This window comes from Nelusetta ayraudi, unplaced genomic scaffold (genome assembly GCF_046127955.1).
Source record: "Nelusetta ayraudi isolate G7.1 ecotype Tasmania unplaced genomic scaffold, CSIRO-AGI_Nayr_v1 ptg000076l, whole genome shotgun sequence".
Taxonomy (NCBI): domain Eukaryota; kingdom Metazoa; phylum Chordata; class Actinopteri; order Tetraodontiformes; family Monacanthidae; genus Nelusetta; species Nelusetta ayraudi.
In genome coordinates this window covers 184596-201241 of record NW_027466126.1, presented here as the reverse complement: position 1 = coordinate 201241, position 16646 = coordinate 184596, and the positions used below count along the sequence as shown (strand labels likewise).

Genomic DNA, 16646 nt, shown 5'->3' with positions numbered 1-16646 from the left:
TCACCATAGTTTCACCCTCCAGCCTTCTGAGTTGAGATGGAATTAAATTAAGGGTAAACTGATCATGTCCCATGATGCATTTTCTGGCAATGCTACAGCTTTCAGTGTCTATATATAGAAAATAAACAGACAACAATAAGCAGTTGTTGAATCTTTATGTACAAGCATCATGATACAGACTTTTGTTGAAACCAAAAAGGTACGTAGAAAAGTCTAAAACATTGACAAGTGTGTGTGTATGTGTGTGAGAGAGAGAGAGGAGGGGCCGGGGGGGTTATATCAATTGTTTAGGTGGTGAACTACATTTTTCTTTTTAGACTAATTGGCAAATAAAAGCATGATTGCCGATGTTTGCAGACCAAAGGGATTCATGTTTAAAATAGGTTGTTTCCTTGCAGCATGACTGTAAATATCAAAAAAGAAAACTGAACTGAAATCTTTAACTTAATTTTTTCACATTTTTAAGATAAAAAAAAAAAGAGGAAAAAAGCTGCAACCCATTTAACTTTGGATCGCAAGAAAGACGATGAGAAAACAAAATAACAGGACAAAAACATGAAGAACTAATCCCAGTCATGTGTTCCAGAGTGAGGGAACTATAGGTAGAGACTGGCAGCAAACACGATGTCTCTCTTGATCTTCCTGATGCCTAAAAGGAAAAAAGAAAAAAAAAAAGTGAGAATTTAGAAAGAAAAAAAAAAAGTAGAGGAACAAAGCTATAGTTTGTAGTTAATGCATTTCTACTATATTTCATCTGAACTCGGCCTTTTGAATAATGATGGTATAAACAGGAGTACACAGTATGTCTAAAGCTCTTTTCATCCTATCACCGTAAAATATTGGCCTGAGCTGACATGCTTTGACTTCTAGCAGCGAGCCAACATGTCGTCATCCCACACAAACATTTCCAGATGAGAAGCGGGAGCTCGAGACGAGCGGGCCCACGTGAAAGCCTCCCAAATTAATGAATACTTTTCCTGCCAAATGTTTGGGGATGATTCGTCACCTTCAGCGAACTTGTTCTCCAGCTCCGTGTTGCCGATGGCCTTGGCGGCGGAGCACATCTGCCTCAGAACCTCCTCCAGGCGCCTCATGCAGCGGATGATGCTCCCTGGGGAGACGGAGACGAGCGGTGTCAGAGTTAGTTCGCGACGAGGACGGCGGACCGTCGGCGGGTGAACCTGGCGGACTGTTTTTTTTTTTTTGCAGCAGGCTGAAATCCAGCCAGAGGCTGTAAACAGAGGGTTAAATCTGATCCGCAGCCTCGCATTCATAACTGGTTAGGAGGCAGCTCCACTCGAATCAAGGATTAAAAAAAAACAAAAAAACATTTAAATTAAAATGAAAAGAATTTGATGCTGTGAACTATAAATTTTGCACAGAAACAGTTACTGGACTCTACAAATATCTCAACTCTTATTATTCCGACAATTAATCTTATCAGGCTGAGGTCACAGCAGGGAGGAGCAGATAAACTGTGAAGGAGGGCGGACTTTGATTAACGATGTGGGTTGATTAAACTCGGTCGGCCTTCGTGAAGCTGCTCAAGAAATCACAGCTGCACCGCTGGAAATCCAAACGGGCCCAGTCGGCGAGAACAATTTGTTTCAGTGCGGCCGCACCGGGACCGGCGGCCACGGACCTTCAAACACGTCCGTCATCTTGCAGATTTGCGCAAAGGTGGCGCCGTTGGCCCAGGCGTACACCACGTCCATCAGGTGGGGCTTGAACTGGCTCAGGTACGTCTCCTCGTCCACCTCCAGCTTGGCGTCGGCGGAGACCTTGGCGATCCGCTTGGCGCATTCCTGACGCACAATGGGAAGGCGACGGCGTTGATGATGCAATCAGGCGGGCAGAGTGGCGAATCGTCTGGTTCTGTTTTGTACTCGTCTCACCTGCATCTGTCTCAGGGGCGCGGCCAGCTGTTCCGTCAGTTTGGGCATCTCGCTGGCCTGGTGGGAGGAAGTGACATCGTCAACGGTCGGCCGTATGGTTCAAAAGCCCGTCGGCGAAAACCCCAAGAAATAAGAAAAGTCCATTAGTTCTGGATGTCAGCCCCTTATGACGTCATAAGGGGAACTCAGTCCTCTTCTAGGTTAGTGACGCGATTCCTAAACCAGTTGCTTGCTCTGCCTCGAGACCGCCTTGGTTTTCATCTCCTTCCACACAAGTCAAATGTTCAACAAAGCATCGGTTTTAGCAGGAGGTTGAAAACAGAGGGCTAAAATACAAAGATAGAATAAGGCTGTGATCTTGTGCCATTGTGGAATGAAAATATGATCCATTTCAAAGTGTCATCGCCAACGACTCCCTCGACAAAGGCTCGTTTGAGAATGGACACGTCCACTCTTTTGGATCGGTATGCACACAAAGCCACGAAACAAAAGTGTGGGAGGACACCGAGGGATGGGCGCGCTGCTTGTGGTTAGTTTGTTTTGCCGCTCGGAGTTGATTCACAGGCAGACAAAAGAGGTTGGCGGAAGCTCTTGAACGGCCTCGACGTCAGCCTCTGGGTTTCAGGTTTTTGTTTGTTTTTTTTCTTGCCTCGTTCGGGAGACGGGCCCAAGAATGCGACCGCGGGGCGCGAAAATGTGCGGGGTCGGTCAAACGGCCGCTTTGTGCGGGTCCGAAGTGTTTGCGTGCGTTTTTGGTCGTACGTTCTCCTGGAAGACGAAGCAGGACAGCAGGGCGGTGGCCTGTTCCACCGTCAGGTCGTTGAACAGGCCGTTGAAAATCATCTCCGTCAGCAGCAGCTCGTCCCCACTAGGAGCAGATGAGGCAGAGGGTGAATGACTCACAAGTGTTTTGCAGTCATCAAACAAGATGCACCAGCGCCTAAAGGGGACATTTTTTTTTTTTCTTCTGTTATCTTTATACAAGTGGGAGAGAGTACGGAAGCGCATTGCTGCCACCCTAGGAAAAAAAGAAAAAAAGAAAGAAAGAAAGGAAAAAAAAAAAACAGGGCACAGTATCACGTGACGCTTACGTCTTTACGCGATTATTTTCACGTTAAAACGTGAAACTATCACGTTATTTCGTGATCATTTTCAAAATAACGCGATGCTTCAATGTTTTTACATGAAGATCGTCGCGTAATAATGTGATAGTTTCTGTATTTCATGCGATAAATTTCACGTTATAAGGTGAAACTGTCACGTTATAATGTGAAGATTATCACGTAAAAACTTAAAACGAGCCCTGTTTTTTTGTTTTTTTTCCCTAGGTCTCTAGCGCTTCCGTAGAGAGGACTTAAGGCCGTGCCAGGTTTTAAACATGCCTGCACGGTATACTTAAAACTGCCATTACAGCAGAGAGCGATCACACATAAACGCAAGTGAAACCCTGTCATTTGGGGTGTGTTGCATTAAAATTAAAAGTCGCAATTTTAAAGCTCCTGGGCCAACTGCGTGATCGGAAATACCCCCACTGCAGCAAGTTCGAGGCGGAAAGTCGGAGGAACCTCACAAAACCCGACGTGCCGTCTCGACAACTTGGTCTGTTCTTAGCACAATTTAAAAAGTTGCGTAAACATTATTCTGCAACACGTCATTCCGTTGCTTCCGAGGCCGCAGCAGCCATCTCGTCGGCTGACAACTGCAGCCAATCACATCGGACGCGAGGCCATCTGTGACTCTGAAAGGCTGAAAACTGGGGGCACATGGAGCGCGTGGTTACGCAAGAGAGTAATGAACAGTTTCCTGCACAAATTGCCCAATTTGTGCAGGAAATGTAGATCAGTGAGATTTGTTGAGCCAAAAAAGAAAAAAAAAGAAAAAAAAAGAATCAAACGTAATAAAAAAACATGACGCAATCCACTAAACCGTGGAAAATAACATATCATTGACTTGACATTGGGAAAGAAACTTCCGTCCTCCCACCTGCTGATCTCGCAGGCCACCCGCCCCTTCATCTCGATGACGTCGGACGGGCTGGCGAAGCCGAGGCGCCTCAGCACTCTCTTCCTGCACTTGAGCTTGTCCATCTGCAGGACGGTGCGGGCCTTCTTCAGCTCTCGCTTGGCCGTCCGGACCTCGGCGGCGATCTGAAACACACACACAAGCGCACACACACATTATGTGACCGGACCGTGTTCTGGGTTTTCTTTCCCACGGCTGTGGCGAGCGTCAAGCGTTGCTTCGCGTGAGGTCAGCGCCTGTGTTATCAGAGCGCCCCGGCTCCGCTCGCCGGCCGCTACCTTCGCACCTTATCGCCCAATCGCATCTCAAGAGCCAAGAGAAAAACCTGACCACAGAAATAGTTTCACAATTGCAGAACCTCGGGCTCATTTTCTCTGAATCGCAAGACTACGTGACGAGGTCGGCTGGAGGGAGAGGGGGGGGGGGGCAATCGGGGAATTAGCAGCGCGGGGGGGGATTAGCAGCGCGGGGGATATTATGGGATTAAAAGGAAGAGCGGGTTAATCTCGTACTCGGCTAATCAGATAAAGAAATCCAGTTTACGGTGCACTTGACGGAGCCGCGTCGCTGCACTTGCAGGGCGGCTGCGGGAGGTAAATGTTTACATGCAAACAGTCAAACACACTCCTGGCCAGCTCTCCTGAGGTCACTGTGTGTGTGTGTGTGTGTGTGTGAGTGTGTGTGTGTGTGTGTGTGTGGGTGTGTGCGCGTGTTGTCGAACAAAACTAAACACGTGAACGCATCTCGGCAGGCAACATGTCTTTCTGGAAGTCTTTTCTCTGCCTATAAATATTTTTGTGTCGCGTGTTTCATTTCAATGTCATCTAATTCGCAGCAGGATTTTACCGCTATGCGGTTAAATCCTGGTCACTTCTTCAAATTGCGTTCGGCATTTTAACCAAAGCGGCTGTTTGATGGACTTTTGTTCTCCTTTGCAACACTGCTCAGAAGTTGCCGTGAACTTTGTGCTTTTACGCACGACAGGAAATCAAACACAATGAACAAAAAAAAACAAAAAAAACTCATCCACAAAAGTGCACGGCTGTCCTGCGATACAATATTGTGATATTGCATTAAAACGTTCAAGATAAAATCAAGCACTTTTTTTCAATATCCTGGACTCTGGATGTTTGCTTGCAACGTCCTCTCGTTATCTGCTGACCATTTTCTCCCGCCGAGTTTAATAATTAACGGCCCTGCAGTCGCAGACAGGATGTGCTACCGCCTTGCCATAGACTGCACGCAACACAAGGCCCCAGGAAGCGCGGTGCCTACCGGCAACATCGCACCGCGTCCTGTTACGTCCACGCACAAGCAAAGAAGTTACTCGATAAGTTTAATGCGACCGACTTCCCGCATTTGTCCGAGTGTGCGTGGCGAAAGCCAACCTGTCTGGCGGGGGGTGGGGGGGAAGAAAAAAACAAAAAAAACAATGAAAGGTCAGCGATTAGGATCGGAGGCGGCCGGCGTGACGGAAGATGATTTACGCTTTTAATAACAAGCGGCCAGCTGGCGTCTGCGAAGGAGGCGCCGACTCACCAGAGCTTTCCTCTCGCACAGCGAGTAGACCGACTCCAGGTTGGGGTCGCTGTGCAGCGGGTGCGTGTACATGCGGTGCTCGAAGGCCTCCACCTTCTGGATGACCTTCTTCAGCGCCGGGTCCTTGATGCCCATGTCGTCGATGGGGTCCAGCACGGGAATGCCGTCGGGGAAGCGCTTCTGCACCTCCTGCGCGAGAGATATTTGAGTGAGGGAGGAAGGACTTTGGAGGATTCATACTATGCAGCATTAAGTTTCTTTCAAACCTGTATGGACTTGAGCATGAGCTGCCTGTTGTCGAAGGGCCGCAGGTCTTTGGGGATGTAGAGGCGCACCGAGCTGATGGAGGTGAGGAGGTGCAGCATCACCGGGACCACCTGCACGATACGGAAACACAGGGCTTCACCAGCAGGTTCAGGTGATTGAACACACATGACTACCAGGGCATGTAAAGGGTCGGATGTCGTCCTTTCCGGTTTCTCCTCCCACCTGCATTTCTCCCGTCTCCCCCGCAGCCGCCGGTCTGGCCGCCTCCGTCGCGGCGTCCTTGACGCTGTCCTTGCTGCAGTGAAGCAGCACCTCCACCACGTACAGCGGCTCCGACTCCGTGGTGGCCTGAAACCAGCAGGTCCACGTTAGTCACTGCAACCCGGAAATAGATTGATCCGAGAGTCACTGGCTCACCTTCACGTTGGACTTCTTGCAAAAGTTCACCACCACCCCCCAGCCGAAGTCGGCGTCGTCGTTCTTCACCTGCGGGATCATAAGAATGGGACCATTAAGTGCGTACTGACAAGTAGAGGTCTTCACGGGTCCAATTTGAAGGACCAGAAACCAAGCAGCTCAGAAAAATTTGTACCCGGACCCGACTGGCTCCGAACCATTATTTTAGATCTGACATCTGAACCGAAATGGTCCGGTGAATATCGTCCCCGGAGCCGACTGGCCCCAAGGTATTATAGGTTTGAGTTGCGAACCGAAACGGTTCCGTGAAGTTTGAATCGGCCTCGCATGGGCTGGGGGTGATTGACGGCTGTGACCGCCAATCGCCGGCTCCTCTCAGGTACTGTGGGACCCGGCTAGTCATTGTCAGAACTCCCGAGTACTCCGAGAAAAACTCTGACATTTCCGACCTGGACCCGGACTCGAGTCGTGTTAGCTCGGAACGTCCGATTTCGACCTGGCTCCGAACTAACTGCTTGTGAATTGACCCAAGAACCGGACCGGACCGGACCGGACCGGGTCGGGTCAGAACCTCAGGTTTTCGGGACATCTGGTTTTTCCGAAGAGCTCCACTGACAAGTACAAAAAATCTTCAGAGACCAAGACGGTCGCAGCTCTACCTTCACCAGGCGTCCGGGCTGCAGGAACGGCAGGCAGTACTTCGGCTTGTGGACGAACTCCTGAATCTCTTTGCCGAGCTTGGCCAGCTGCTGCCTGATCTTAAAGTATGTGACCACGCTCTCCTCGTTGGGGATCTCGATGGCGTGATACTGCTCCTCGTACTTCTTGATTTCTACGCAGGAAATACAATAAAAAAATAAATAAATAAAATAAAAAAATCAACCACATGGCTTTGGGTCCAAATTAGAAACACAGGCACATGAAAGGCTTTGCTGTTTCGTCACTACACAAAGAGGTGAAATGCCTGCAGTAATTCTGCGGGTGCGTGCATGTGTGTGTGTGTGTGTGTGTGTGTGTGTGTGTGTTTTCTCACTCTCCACAACGCCAGGCAGCGCCCTGTAGTGCTGGAACTGATAGAAGGACTTCTCCAGCATGTACTCGGGGTTGATCTCCTCCACACGCAGCAGGTTCAGCACCATGTTGTAGGTCAGGTGGAAGGCGCTGTTCAACGGGTCGGCAGAGCCCTGAAAAGCGGCCAGAATGCAAGCTGTGAAAAAAAGTTGGGCCCGGTTCGGGGTCGTGACCCCGGAGCCGTTAAACACAGACTTCAATTTGACACCGAAATTAAACGGAGGCGAACTCAAATAACCCCCAAACAAGAGAGGTGATGATGAGATGTCACTCCACACCAGCAAAACACCCCGGAGCTAAGCAACGGCTTCACGCAAACCTCACTGAGAAGATGCGCGGCTATTAATTCACAGCAGCGATTAATGTGTCAAAGATATGAGAGCGACACTTCTGGCTTCCTCGCAACCAAACAGCCTGAAGAGACACCAGACAGACACTTCAGGAGCGTCTGGAAGAGGGAGGAAAAGCACCGAAGCTGCTCGCGATATTTGACGCTTTTGCATTCACATAAATATTTGCAATTGGAAAAAAGAAGAAGAAGAAAAAAAAAAATCAGAAGTCATCAATGTTTGGCTACCTTGAGCAGCTGTTTCCCCACGGCCGGACTCATCTTCTCATCCACCATAAAAATAACAATGCCCCTGTCGTCCATTCCTCTTCTCCCGGCTCTCCCGGACATCTGGATGTACTCGCCTGACGTAATCTACATCACATGAAACAAGAGAGGGATGTTGGAGAAGCAGGAACAAAAATCACAGTCGAGATAAAGAGTTGGGAACAGCTGGAAAACCTGCAGCCAGAGACGGGGATGAAATGCATATTTGAGCGGGAGCGTAACGGGGCCTCGCGAGCCAAGCGTCTGCAGCGGGCGACGTCAAAAGGATTCAAACGTCTTGCGATTTGCTTCCTCTTTGCTTTGCACGTGGGTTTTGATTTCATTTTTTCATATCTGCAGCTGCCTGAGTGATAAAACGGCTCGGAAAAGAGACGGGGAGAGAAGATAAGACGTTTTCTGTGTTAAAAAATAATCAGATTTTTGTTCCTGGCTGGCTGATTTGAAACCTGCTGCGTTTAAGGAATGTGTGCGTGTGTGTGGATGTGTGTGTGTTTTTAAATGTGCCTGCGTGGAGCTTTGGCACCCGGCAGACTCTCCAGATGTTCCTGATGAACCTCTTGGAAGACTCTTAAAGCCAGTGAATGTGTTTGTGAGTGTGTGTGTGTGTGTGTGTGTGTGTGTGAGAGTGAGAGAGAGGGGGGGGGGGGAGCTGCAACTCGGTGCACATGAATCGAAGATGAAGGCTGTGCAGAGCGTTCCGTCCGGACCGGCACAGCCCCCGGCTCGTATAAACAATACGTGGCTGTTTATGTGGCGCTGCTGCTGCTGCTGCTGCTGCTGCTGCTGCTGCTGCTGCTGGACTGTTAAACCTTATAAAGGCCTCACGGCGACACGCTGTGTGACAGCTCCACGCCGCGCAGCGGGAGGTTGTCCGTTTAAAGGGACAAGCGCAGTTTACGTTGCACCTCTGGCTGCTTGTAAAAAAATAAAAAAAAGAGAGAGAAAAAGAAAGTGGAGATCGGGAAGTCGCTGGAAGTCCCTGCTGGTCTGAAAAACGATTTACGAAGTCGGCTCCCTTTACCCCACTTCCTGTGCTCATTTCCACGGCTCACGCACCCACAACCCACAACTATGGAAATTACACTTCGACAAGTAATTGGACGATTGAATGTAGCTGTTACGGGTTGTTTATTTTTTTGTTAGTTTGTTTTTTTTCCTGCGTGAATTCCCCAAAGCGGAAAATGTATGCGTGTATGCGTTCTTACAAAGCGGTGATTCTTGCCGTCGAACTTGCGGGCGCTGGTGAAGAGCACGGTGCGAGCGGGCATGTTGATGCCCATGGCGAACGTCTCTGTGGCGAACAGCGCCTGGGATGAGGAAGAGGAGGAGGAGGAAGAGAGAGAAAAAAAAAAAAACATCTTATGATTTCGTGACTTAAATCAGGAATAATTAGTCCCTGAGGACCTGCATGCGATCTGACTCATAAAGGCTTTTGTCATAGTAAACCTCTAATTAGGTTCTGTTAGATGTTAAAAAGACTTAAAAAAAATTGTGATATTTTCTGCATTCACTTTTTTTTGTTTTTATACACATGCTTTTAATCTGTCATTTTTGACGGCTGCTGTTGCTCTCCGCGAGAGCAAATGATTAAGGTCTTTAACGTGAATTTGATCAAAGGTCCCATGTTATAGCCATTTGCTGATGGTTTTGTCTCCATCCAGGGCAGCCTCGCACATATAGTGAGTCAAATAGCTCGATACATCTCCAAAAAACAGCATGTTTAGCCCTCTGTTCACAGCTTCCAGCAAAAACATTCATTGGGTGTCATCATCAAATGTCATCGTTGCCCAAATTCAACTGAATCTTTTTTGCTTTGCGGGCACATCGTGGTCAGTCAGCGCTCTACTTTTTATTCCTCACTGCCGACCTCATTGCATAACAGATCGGTTTTCATCTTGTTAGAAGCTTCAAGGTGGTGCACTGCACACAACTGTTTCCCTTTGAATCCCACTTGGAGATTAGATCCCAGCTGCCTTTACCGGTTTTTAGACTGCAAGGAAAACACTGAACGTTTCAAACATGTCTCCGCTTGGCGGGCAGCGTTGATACCTTGAGCAGGCCTTCGGAGAAGAGGATCTCTATGGTCTCTTTGAGGATGGGCAGCAGGCCTCCGTGATGGATCCCGATCCCCCTCTTCAGCAGCGGCAGCACGTGTTCCACCTGAGGAGCCCCGAAGAAAGAGCAGAACGTTTCATAACGGAACAATGTGTTTTGAACCTCGGCGGCAGTGCGGGAAAAGCTTTTTAACTCCGGTAGTGGAAAAGTGTGTCGCAGAGTTGGCCTCGGCTTTGCCTGCGTCCCAACTGGCAACCCACTGACAACTATTACCTCAGCGCTGCTGGTTTCCACAAGGCCACTCTCAGCACAGCAACAGCAGCGACGTGTTACAGGGACGGTGTTGACATAATGTGTGGGGTTTGTTTGCATGAGGACAATTTCTGCTCGCTGCGGTAAAAAGAGACCCCCCCTCCCCCCGAGTTCGACCAGAGTGGCGGCGCCGAGCTCAAAAGTCGGCGCCAGACAAACGCACTCGGTTGTGAGGGTGTCGCAGGAGGGTGTCAAGAGGCAACGACAGAGGATTAGGACAAGCATCCTTATTGAAGTTTTCATTTCGAGTTTTAGGTTGAAATTTCGTGAATAAAGTCAAAATTTTGTGAAAAAACTTGATGCAAGAAAAGACGAAATTTCGCGAATAAAGTCGACATAAAAACAAAACAAACAAATTTTGGTGAATTCATCTTTTTTTAACATCAACCTTATTCACGAAATTTCATATTTTTTTAGGTTGACTTTATTCATGGAAATTTGGCTTTTTTTCAGCAAAATTTTGACTTTATTTACGAAATTTCAACTCGACTCGAAATGAAAACTTAAATAAAAATCACCTTCCTCTAACTCGTTTTAGGTTAAAATTTGGTGAATACAGTCAAAATTTCGCCGAAAAAAAAGACAATTTCATTAATAAAGTCAACCTAAAATAAATAAAATTTTGTGAATTCATCTTTTTTTTTACGTCAACTTTATTCACGGAATTTTGTCCCTTTTTTTCTTTCTTTACGTCAAATTTAATCGTTTTTTTCTCTTCTTGTGGCTCTAATCCTCTTTCGCGAGAGGCCGAGGCAGCGCCGCTCACCTGAGGGAGCTTCTTGTCTTCGTCGGAGAGACAGTCCACGGCGTTGTTGAAGACTTCCTCCACCAGACGCTTCTCGTCGTCTGGAACACAGAGCACACTGGTGAGCAGTGATTCGTCAGATCCGGTCAGATGACCTTCTACATCCTGGAACCACGAAAAGCTGCAGGATGATGCCGTCGCACAGCGAGTCTGTTCGAACCCCGAATGTAATGTGATCGTCAACAAAAAAAAAAAAGCTTGTTTATCCAGCAAAATAGTTTCAAATTTCTTCCTCTAAGCGACCGATGTTTCGATTTACTGATTGAAGTTGAGGTCATATTAGAAAAACAACAATTTCATCTTGTGATGGAACATTTGTAAACTGCGCCAGTGAAATATGGACAGTGATGATGCATCTTCCCGTCCATGTGGAAACTTCTTCAAGCTCTGCCTCTTCACTCTATTGAAGCTAATCCGGGAAATATTCCTTCCTCTGTGCCCGACAGAAACTTAGACTTCCAGAAAGCCTGATTATAAAAGTGGCGTCAGTGTTTTAATTTGAAGTTAAAGCAAAAAAACACAGGCGCACAGACTTGCACACGAAGGGCCAATGTTGGAGCCAGCGACAATACAAACACACACCAGCCAGGTCGCATTAATATATGCATTTGCGCAACTAGCACTCATATAAAGTCTCACTTCTGGCCTCTAGAGGCCGCAGGGGTCATTGCAGGCTGCAGCAGCATATTACTTTTATGACGGATGACTGCCTGTTGATTTTTTCCATTGAAACAACCAGCGTGTCATTTTCTTTCAAAAGCTTTCAAGCTGTGAGGAAGATGTCTGGCACCTCACTGAAACCTCCTTCCAAGTAAAGACCAATTCCAAAAGATTCTCTTTCTGCAACTCCTGTCTCTATTACGGGTTCTCGTCTCCTATTGGAATCAAAGTCCAGATATGAAAGTCCATGCTGATCTCAGGCGACCTGGTCCAGCATCAATCCAAAGTGCAGACTGGTTAATCTCTTTTGACAGCACAACTTGCAAATATGTCAGTGCTACGACATTTGGCTTTTCTAGAGAAAGGAAAACATGTGGGAACTTAGAAAGCTTTTAATTAGTTTTGAATTTTATGATGCTGAAATCTGAACTTTGGACCTTTTGTCTGTCGTTGGGACGCTTTTCAACTTTTACACGAACCAGATCAGCTTTTCCCGCCTGTCGTATTCAACTGGAGGAAAACTTGTTTTGGTCGCGGAAACGCAAGGTTGAAGAGCAAAAATACACGCTTGGCACTGCGTGCATTTTCAGGAGGTGATAACAGACTTGTAACATTTAACAGCCATAACTCAATCTTAAAACTGTTAAGAGAGGATTTTCATGACAATTGAAAAGGACTGTCGCCAGTGAAAACAAAGTGCACTTCACATTACATATCGCTTGAGCTGTATAGTTTCAACATTTTCTTGGAGTTTGATCCTTTTCCTTGGCACCAGCTGGACCCCAGACTCCAACACAGCGTTGCTGTTTGCAACACTGGCCGAGTGAAAGTAGCAGCAGAGAGAGAGAGAGAGAGAGAGAGAGAGAGAGAGAGAGAGAGAGAGAGAGAGAGAGAGAGAGCACGCTGAGGAAACAGTATAGATGGGAAGAAGGAATAACACGGAGACGAGAGGGAAAGGAGATTGAGGAAGAGGGGTGGGGGACGACAGGAGCCACGCCGCTAGAAGCCACAGGAACCACCAATACCAGAAGTGCTGAATTCTATCAGGTGAAAGTGCATTAAAAAATGATCATTGATCAATTATGGGAATTATGTTAGTGTTATCTTTTTGTGGTCAATATAAAAAACATTGTACAAATGTTGCTGCAAGATGAGTTTTTAAACTGCAAAACCAAACAATAAGTATGAAATTATTGTCTGAGCTCTTCTTTCAAATGAGGAGAATTTCTCTTCGGAGGAATCAGGAAATTGAGACTTATTTTCCAGAAACAGTCTCACACGAGGCTGCAAGAAAATAAGAAATTATCTTTGGCAACGCATCCCCCGTTTTTAGGCGATTATGATGAAATTGCTGGCAGCGGCGGATGGAAGAGAGGCCTGCAGAGTTCTTCAGGGACGCTCCGTTAAAACAAACCCCCGCATTTATAAAAATGTCAACTTGAAGTGAAAGCAAACTGAATTCTGGGAAGGAAAACATTTCCCAAGCACGATCTAAGCAGCGTGTTTCATTTCACTGATGTGTGATGAACACGAGCCAAACTAATCTCGATGCGCCATTATCTCTTTTCATCACCGTCTCCTCCAGCAGGGTTTTGGACTCATAGTGCAGCTTTGCTTCCACACAACCAGCCGTCTCATCACAATCAGACAGAATTATGGCACCTGCTTTATCTAAATGAGGGATTGCTGCACCAGACTTCAGTATTTGGGTGGAGAGAATGTTATAGGTTAACAGGTGTCTCATGTGGCCTTCAGTGACCTCACAAGAAATTAAATTAAATTAAAAAAAAAAAAAATCCCATCCATCAAACAACAAGTATTTTTGACAGACATTGTAAACAGAGGGTTAAATATGCAGGTCTCTAGAAATAGTTTGAAGTTTATGTGAGAACTACTCATGCAGCACTGCTCCACTAAAGCTTGAGATTAGAAATAAAGCTCTAAATATGGGTATGAAAAGGGTCCATTACTGAAATGACTTCACAAACTTGATGAATTGCCAAAGTTCACACGTTGACTTGCAGGCATTTCTCAAAACGACGTGCTCGCAACAAACACACGCTAACACACACGCACCTCGGTTGAAGTCCAGCTTGGCCACCTGCAGCGCGTAGGCCTCGCACTCTTTCTTGCTGAAGCTGAAAATGATGACGGGCTGGAAGTTCCTCTCCATGATCATCTTCACTATCTTGAACACGCTGGATGGACCTGTAAAGGCATCATAATGATTATTGTTTGTTTTCGACATAAATTATCCAACGGAATCTTTTAGGTTTGAAACAAACAAACCTTTTGTGCCTCCTTTACGTCCTCTTGGGTCCCACTTGCCTCCTCCGCTGCCCCCAGAATCTCCTGCATCTCTCAGTACTTGCATGGCAGTATTAAAATTGTCTTCCCTGAAATCTCCCTGCGGAAAAATTATATATATATATTTTTTTTTAGAGTTTATTATTACATTCACGGTTAGAATGACAGGCTGCTCCATCAAGTGCAGATTGTGTTTAACCTCACATTTTCATCAACAACCAGGTGGAGTCCATCTCCCCCTGCTGGAAAGATGTAGTGTTGCAGCGGTGTGGGCCGGTAGTCTGTGTAAACTACATGACACGGCTAGAGAGGGCAAACAAAACAGATGAGATTTAACAAGTTATGAGAAAAAAGAGCAAATACATAATTGAAATCCCTGAAGACACGAGGAGGTTAGCCTGCGTATAGGAGCCAGCAGACACCCCACCTGCTTATGTAGGTGGCAGATCCACTCGGCAAACTGTCTGGCATTGGGGATGGTAGCGGACAGGAAGACGTAATGCACGTTATCAGGAAGAAGAATGATGGTTTCCTCCCACACCACGCCACGCTCTGAAAGGAACATGCAGAAGCGGAACAAGGATCATCTCAGGAAAATGGGTTTGATTTTTTTTATATTAGACTGGAATTTAAGTCTGTAGTTGAGCAAAACTAATAAGTAAAGGTCATTTTCCAAATGTTTATCGCAACGTGAATTCTGCACCAACCTGCATCTCTCATGTAGTGGATTTCATCAAAGACGACCCACGCAACTTCCCTCATGATCTCAGAGCCGCGGTACAGCATGCTTCTTAGGATCTGGAAGAAAACCCCCCTTCGGATTAAACTCCATCCTCTCTCGAAATCCTAACACCGACTTCATACCCATCAAAAACTCGACCCCACCTCTGTTGTCATGACGAGGCAGGAGGCTGTAGGGTTGATGGTGACATCGCCAGTCATCAGGCCCACATCCTGGAACTCCTCATACATCTCCCTGTACTTCTGGTTGGAAAGGGCCTTGATGGGGCTGGTGAAAATCACCCTTTGCTTCTCTCTGAGGGCCAATGCAATAGCATATCTAAAAAAATAAATTAAATAAAATAAAAATTAGAAGATATTAATAAACATGGGTTGGCCTCAGTGTCATTTAAAAATATGAGAAAAATGTGATTGGGTTGATCTGTGTAGTATATGCATATAAATTATACTATATCATGTTATATCATGTACTATTGTGTTATATTATATTTAGAAGGATATGTATGTGGTATATTTTTATTTACATAATTATATGTATATAAAGATATTTATGGAGTGTATATATGTTATATATTTACATGGTGCTAATATATATGATGTATTTTTTTTTATATTTGTTATTTTCATTATTATCTGTTCTCTTTCTTTTGTATGTGCACATAGTTACATATTTCATTTTATACAAGTTCAAAAATAAATTCATTAATTCATTCAATCCTGTTTACTCACTCGGCACAGACAGTCTTGCCTGCAGATGTGTGCGCAGACACCAGCACAGACTCATTGTTGTCGATGCACAGGATGGCTTCACGCTGGAATGGGTCGAGAACGAAAGGGTATTCCTGCAAGGAAAAAGACGTGGATGAAGCCAAAGCAGGTATTCCAGCAGCTCCATCCCATGCGTGCAAGTGCAGATCTAAGCTGTGTCACACCTTGGCTGCTTTCCCCACGCGTGCTTTCAATGGCTTGTATTCATCATTTAGAGGCAGCGCAACCTGTAAGTGGAATACAGATCATCCAAAAGCTAAGTATTGTGTTGAAAAAAATACTGGCATATCACTTGGAGTTTAAGCACAGTTTGTATTTTTTTTTTTTTTTTTTTTACCTCATGAGAGCATCCTTCTACTGTCTCCACTTGTTCCACCTTCACTTGGGGCATAAATTCTGCAAGACTAAAGTCAAAGCACAACCTGTTATCGGCACAGCAACGTTGACAGACTTTCACCCTGATAAAAAAAAATAATATTAACTTTGAAATCGACTACTACTACTTCCTTAGAAGGGATATGCGATACCAGCTGGGATAGTTAGCACCTACGCTCCCAGCGGATGCGCAAGCTTATGACATCGCAGCATCTTACTTTAGGTCGTTTGTTGTTGTGTCATTTCGAGGCTTCTTTCCAAACACCACTTCTTCCCCACCATCACTGTCCGCCTCCCTCTTGGCTCGGGAAGATGAACCGGCATCAGTTTTGCCGACAACTTTCCTATAAACCACAAAAATACGCAAGGCTTCACATGGTTTGCAAACAGTAGTTAGCAGCAAGCATAAATGGTCTTTCTCGTAGAAAAATCGCTCAAATTCGAGATACAGAAAAGCAAGAATACGTCAAAATTGCGACCTTTATTCATTGAATTTAACATATTTACACCCTAATTGCGGGAAATAATAGATGCTTGACTGTTGGCACGAGCAGACATGGCGATGGAAGGTTCCGGGCAACATTTATTCCGTTTTCTTTTCGAGCAGCAAGGACAAAGTTAGTTAACAAACACTTCAAAACGTACCCGATGTCCGGTGTCAACGAAGCGGGTGCCTTCTTGCTTGACGTGGCTTGTTGTTCATCATCAAACACGCTGAACAAACTATCTCCGAAGGGGTCAGCCATGATTTTAACGTTTGCATTCCCACAATACAACACGAGGCTGTCGTTAGTTA

At 46.1% G+C, this 16646-nt stretch overlaps 1 protein-coding gene across 1 annotated transcript; it reads right to left on the bottom strand.

Annotated features, from left to right (window-relative positions):
• Positions 1 to 138: 138 nt before the first annotated feature.
• On the bottom strand, positions 139 to 16645 carry mtrex (Mtr4 exosome RNA helicase). Its single transcript, XM_076043640.1, has 27 exons — positions 16496 to 16645; positions 16069 to 16194; positions 15813 to 15879; positions 15640 to 15702; positions 15437 to 15549; positions 14852 to 15026; positions 14674 to 14764; positions 14394 to 14518; positions 14171 to 14269; positions 13949 to 14066; positions 13736 to 13867; positions 10961 to 11040; positions 9877 to 9987; positions 9033 to 9134; positions 7789 to 7914; positions 7174 to 7324; positions 6800 to 6972; positions 6141 to 6209; positions 5946 to 6071; positions 5723 to 5833; positions 5457 to 5645; positions 3879 to 4042; positions 2658 to 2763; positions 1896 to 1952; positions 1643 to 1805; positions 1007 to 1111; positions 139 to 649 (listed from the first exon to the last, which is right to left on the bottom strand). The coding sequence occupies exons 1-27, from the start codon at positions 16594 to 16596 to the stop codon at positions 597 to 599; spliced, it is 3096 nt and encodes a 1031-aa protein (XP_075899755.1). The 5' UTR covers positions 16597 to 16645; the 3' UTR covers positions 139 to 596.
• Position 16646: the final 1 nt, after the last annotated feature.

Bases quoted from the DNA above. Each gene is read 5' to 3' on its own strand.
- mtrex (XM_076043640.1), bottom strand. From the start codon at position 16,596: ATGGCTGACCCCTTCGGAGATAGTTTGTTCAGCGTGTTTGATGATGAA. The intron at 4,043-5,456 runs GTGAGTCGGCGC...TGTGTGTTTCAG, and splicing joins TGTGCGAGAGGAAAGCTCTG to ATCGCCGCCGAGGTCCGGAC. The intron at 2,764-3,878 runs GTGGGAGGACGG...ATCTGCTCCTAG, and splicing joins GTGGCCTGCGAGATCAGCAG to TGGGGACGAGCTGCTGCTGA.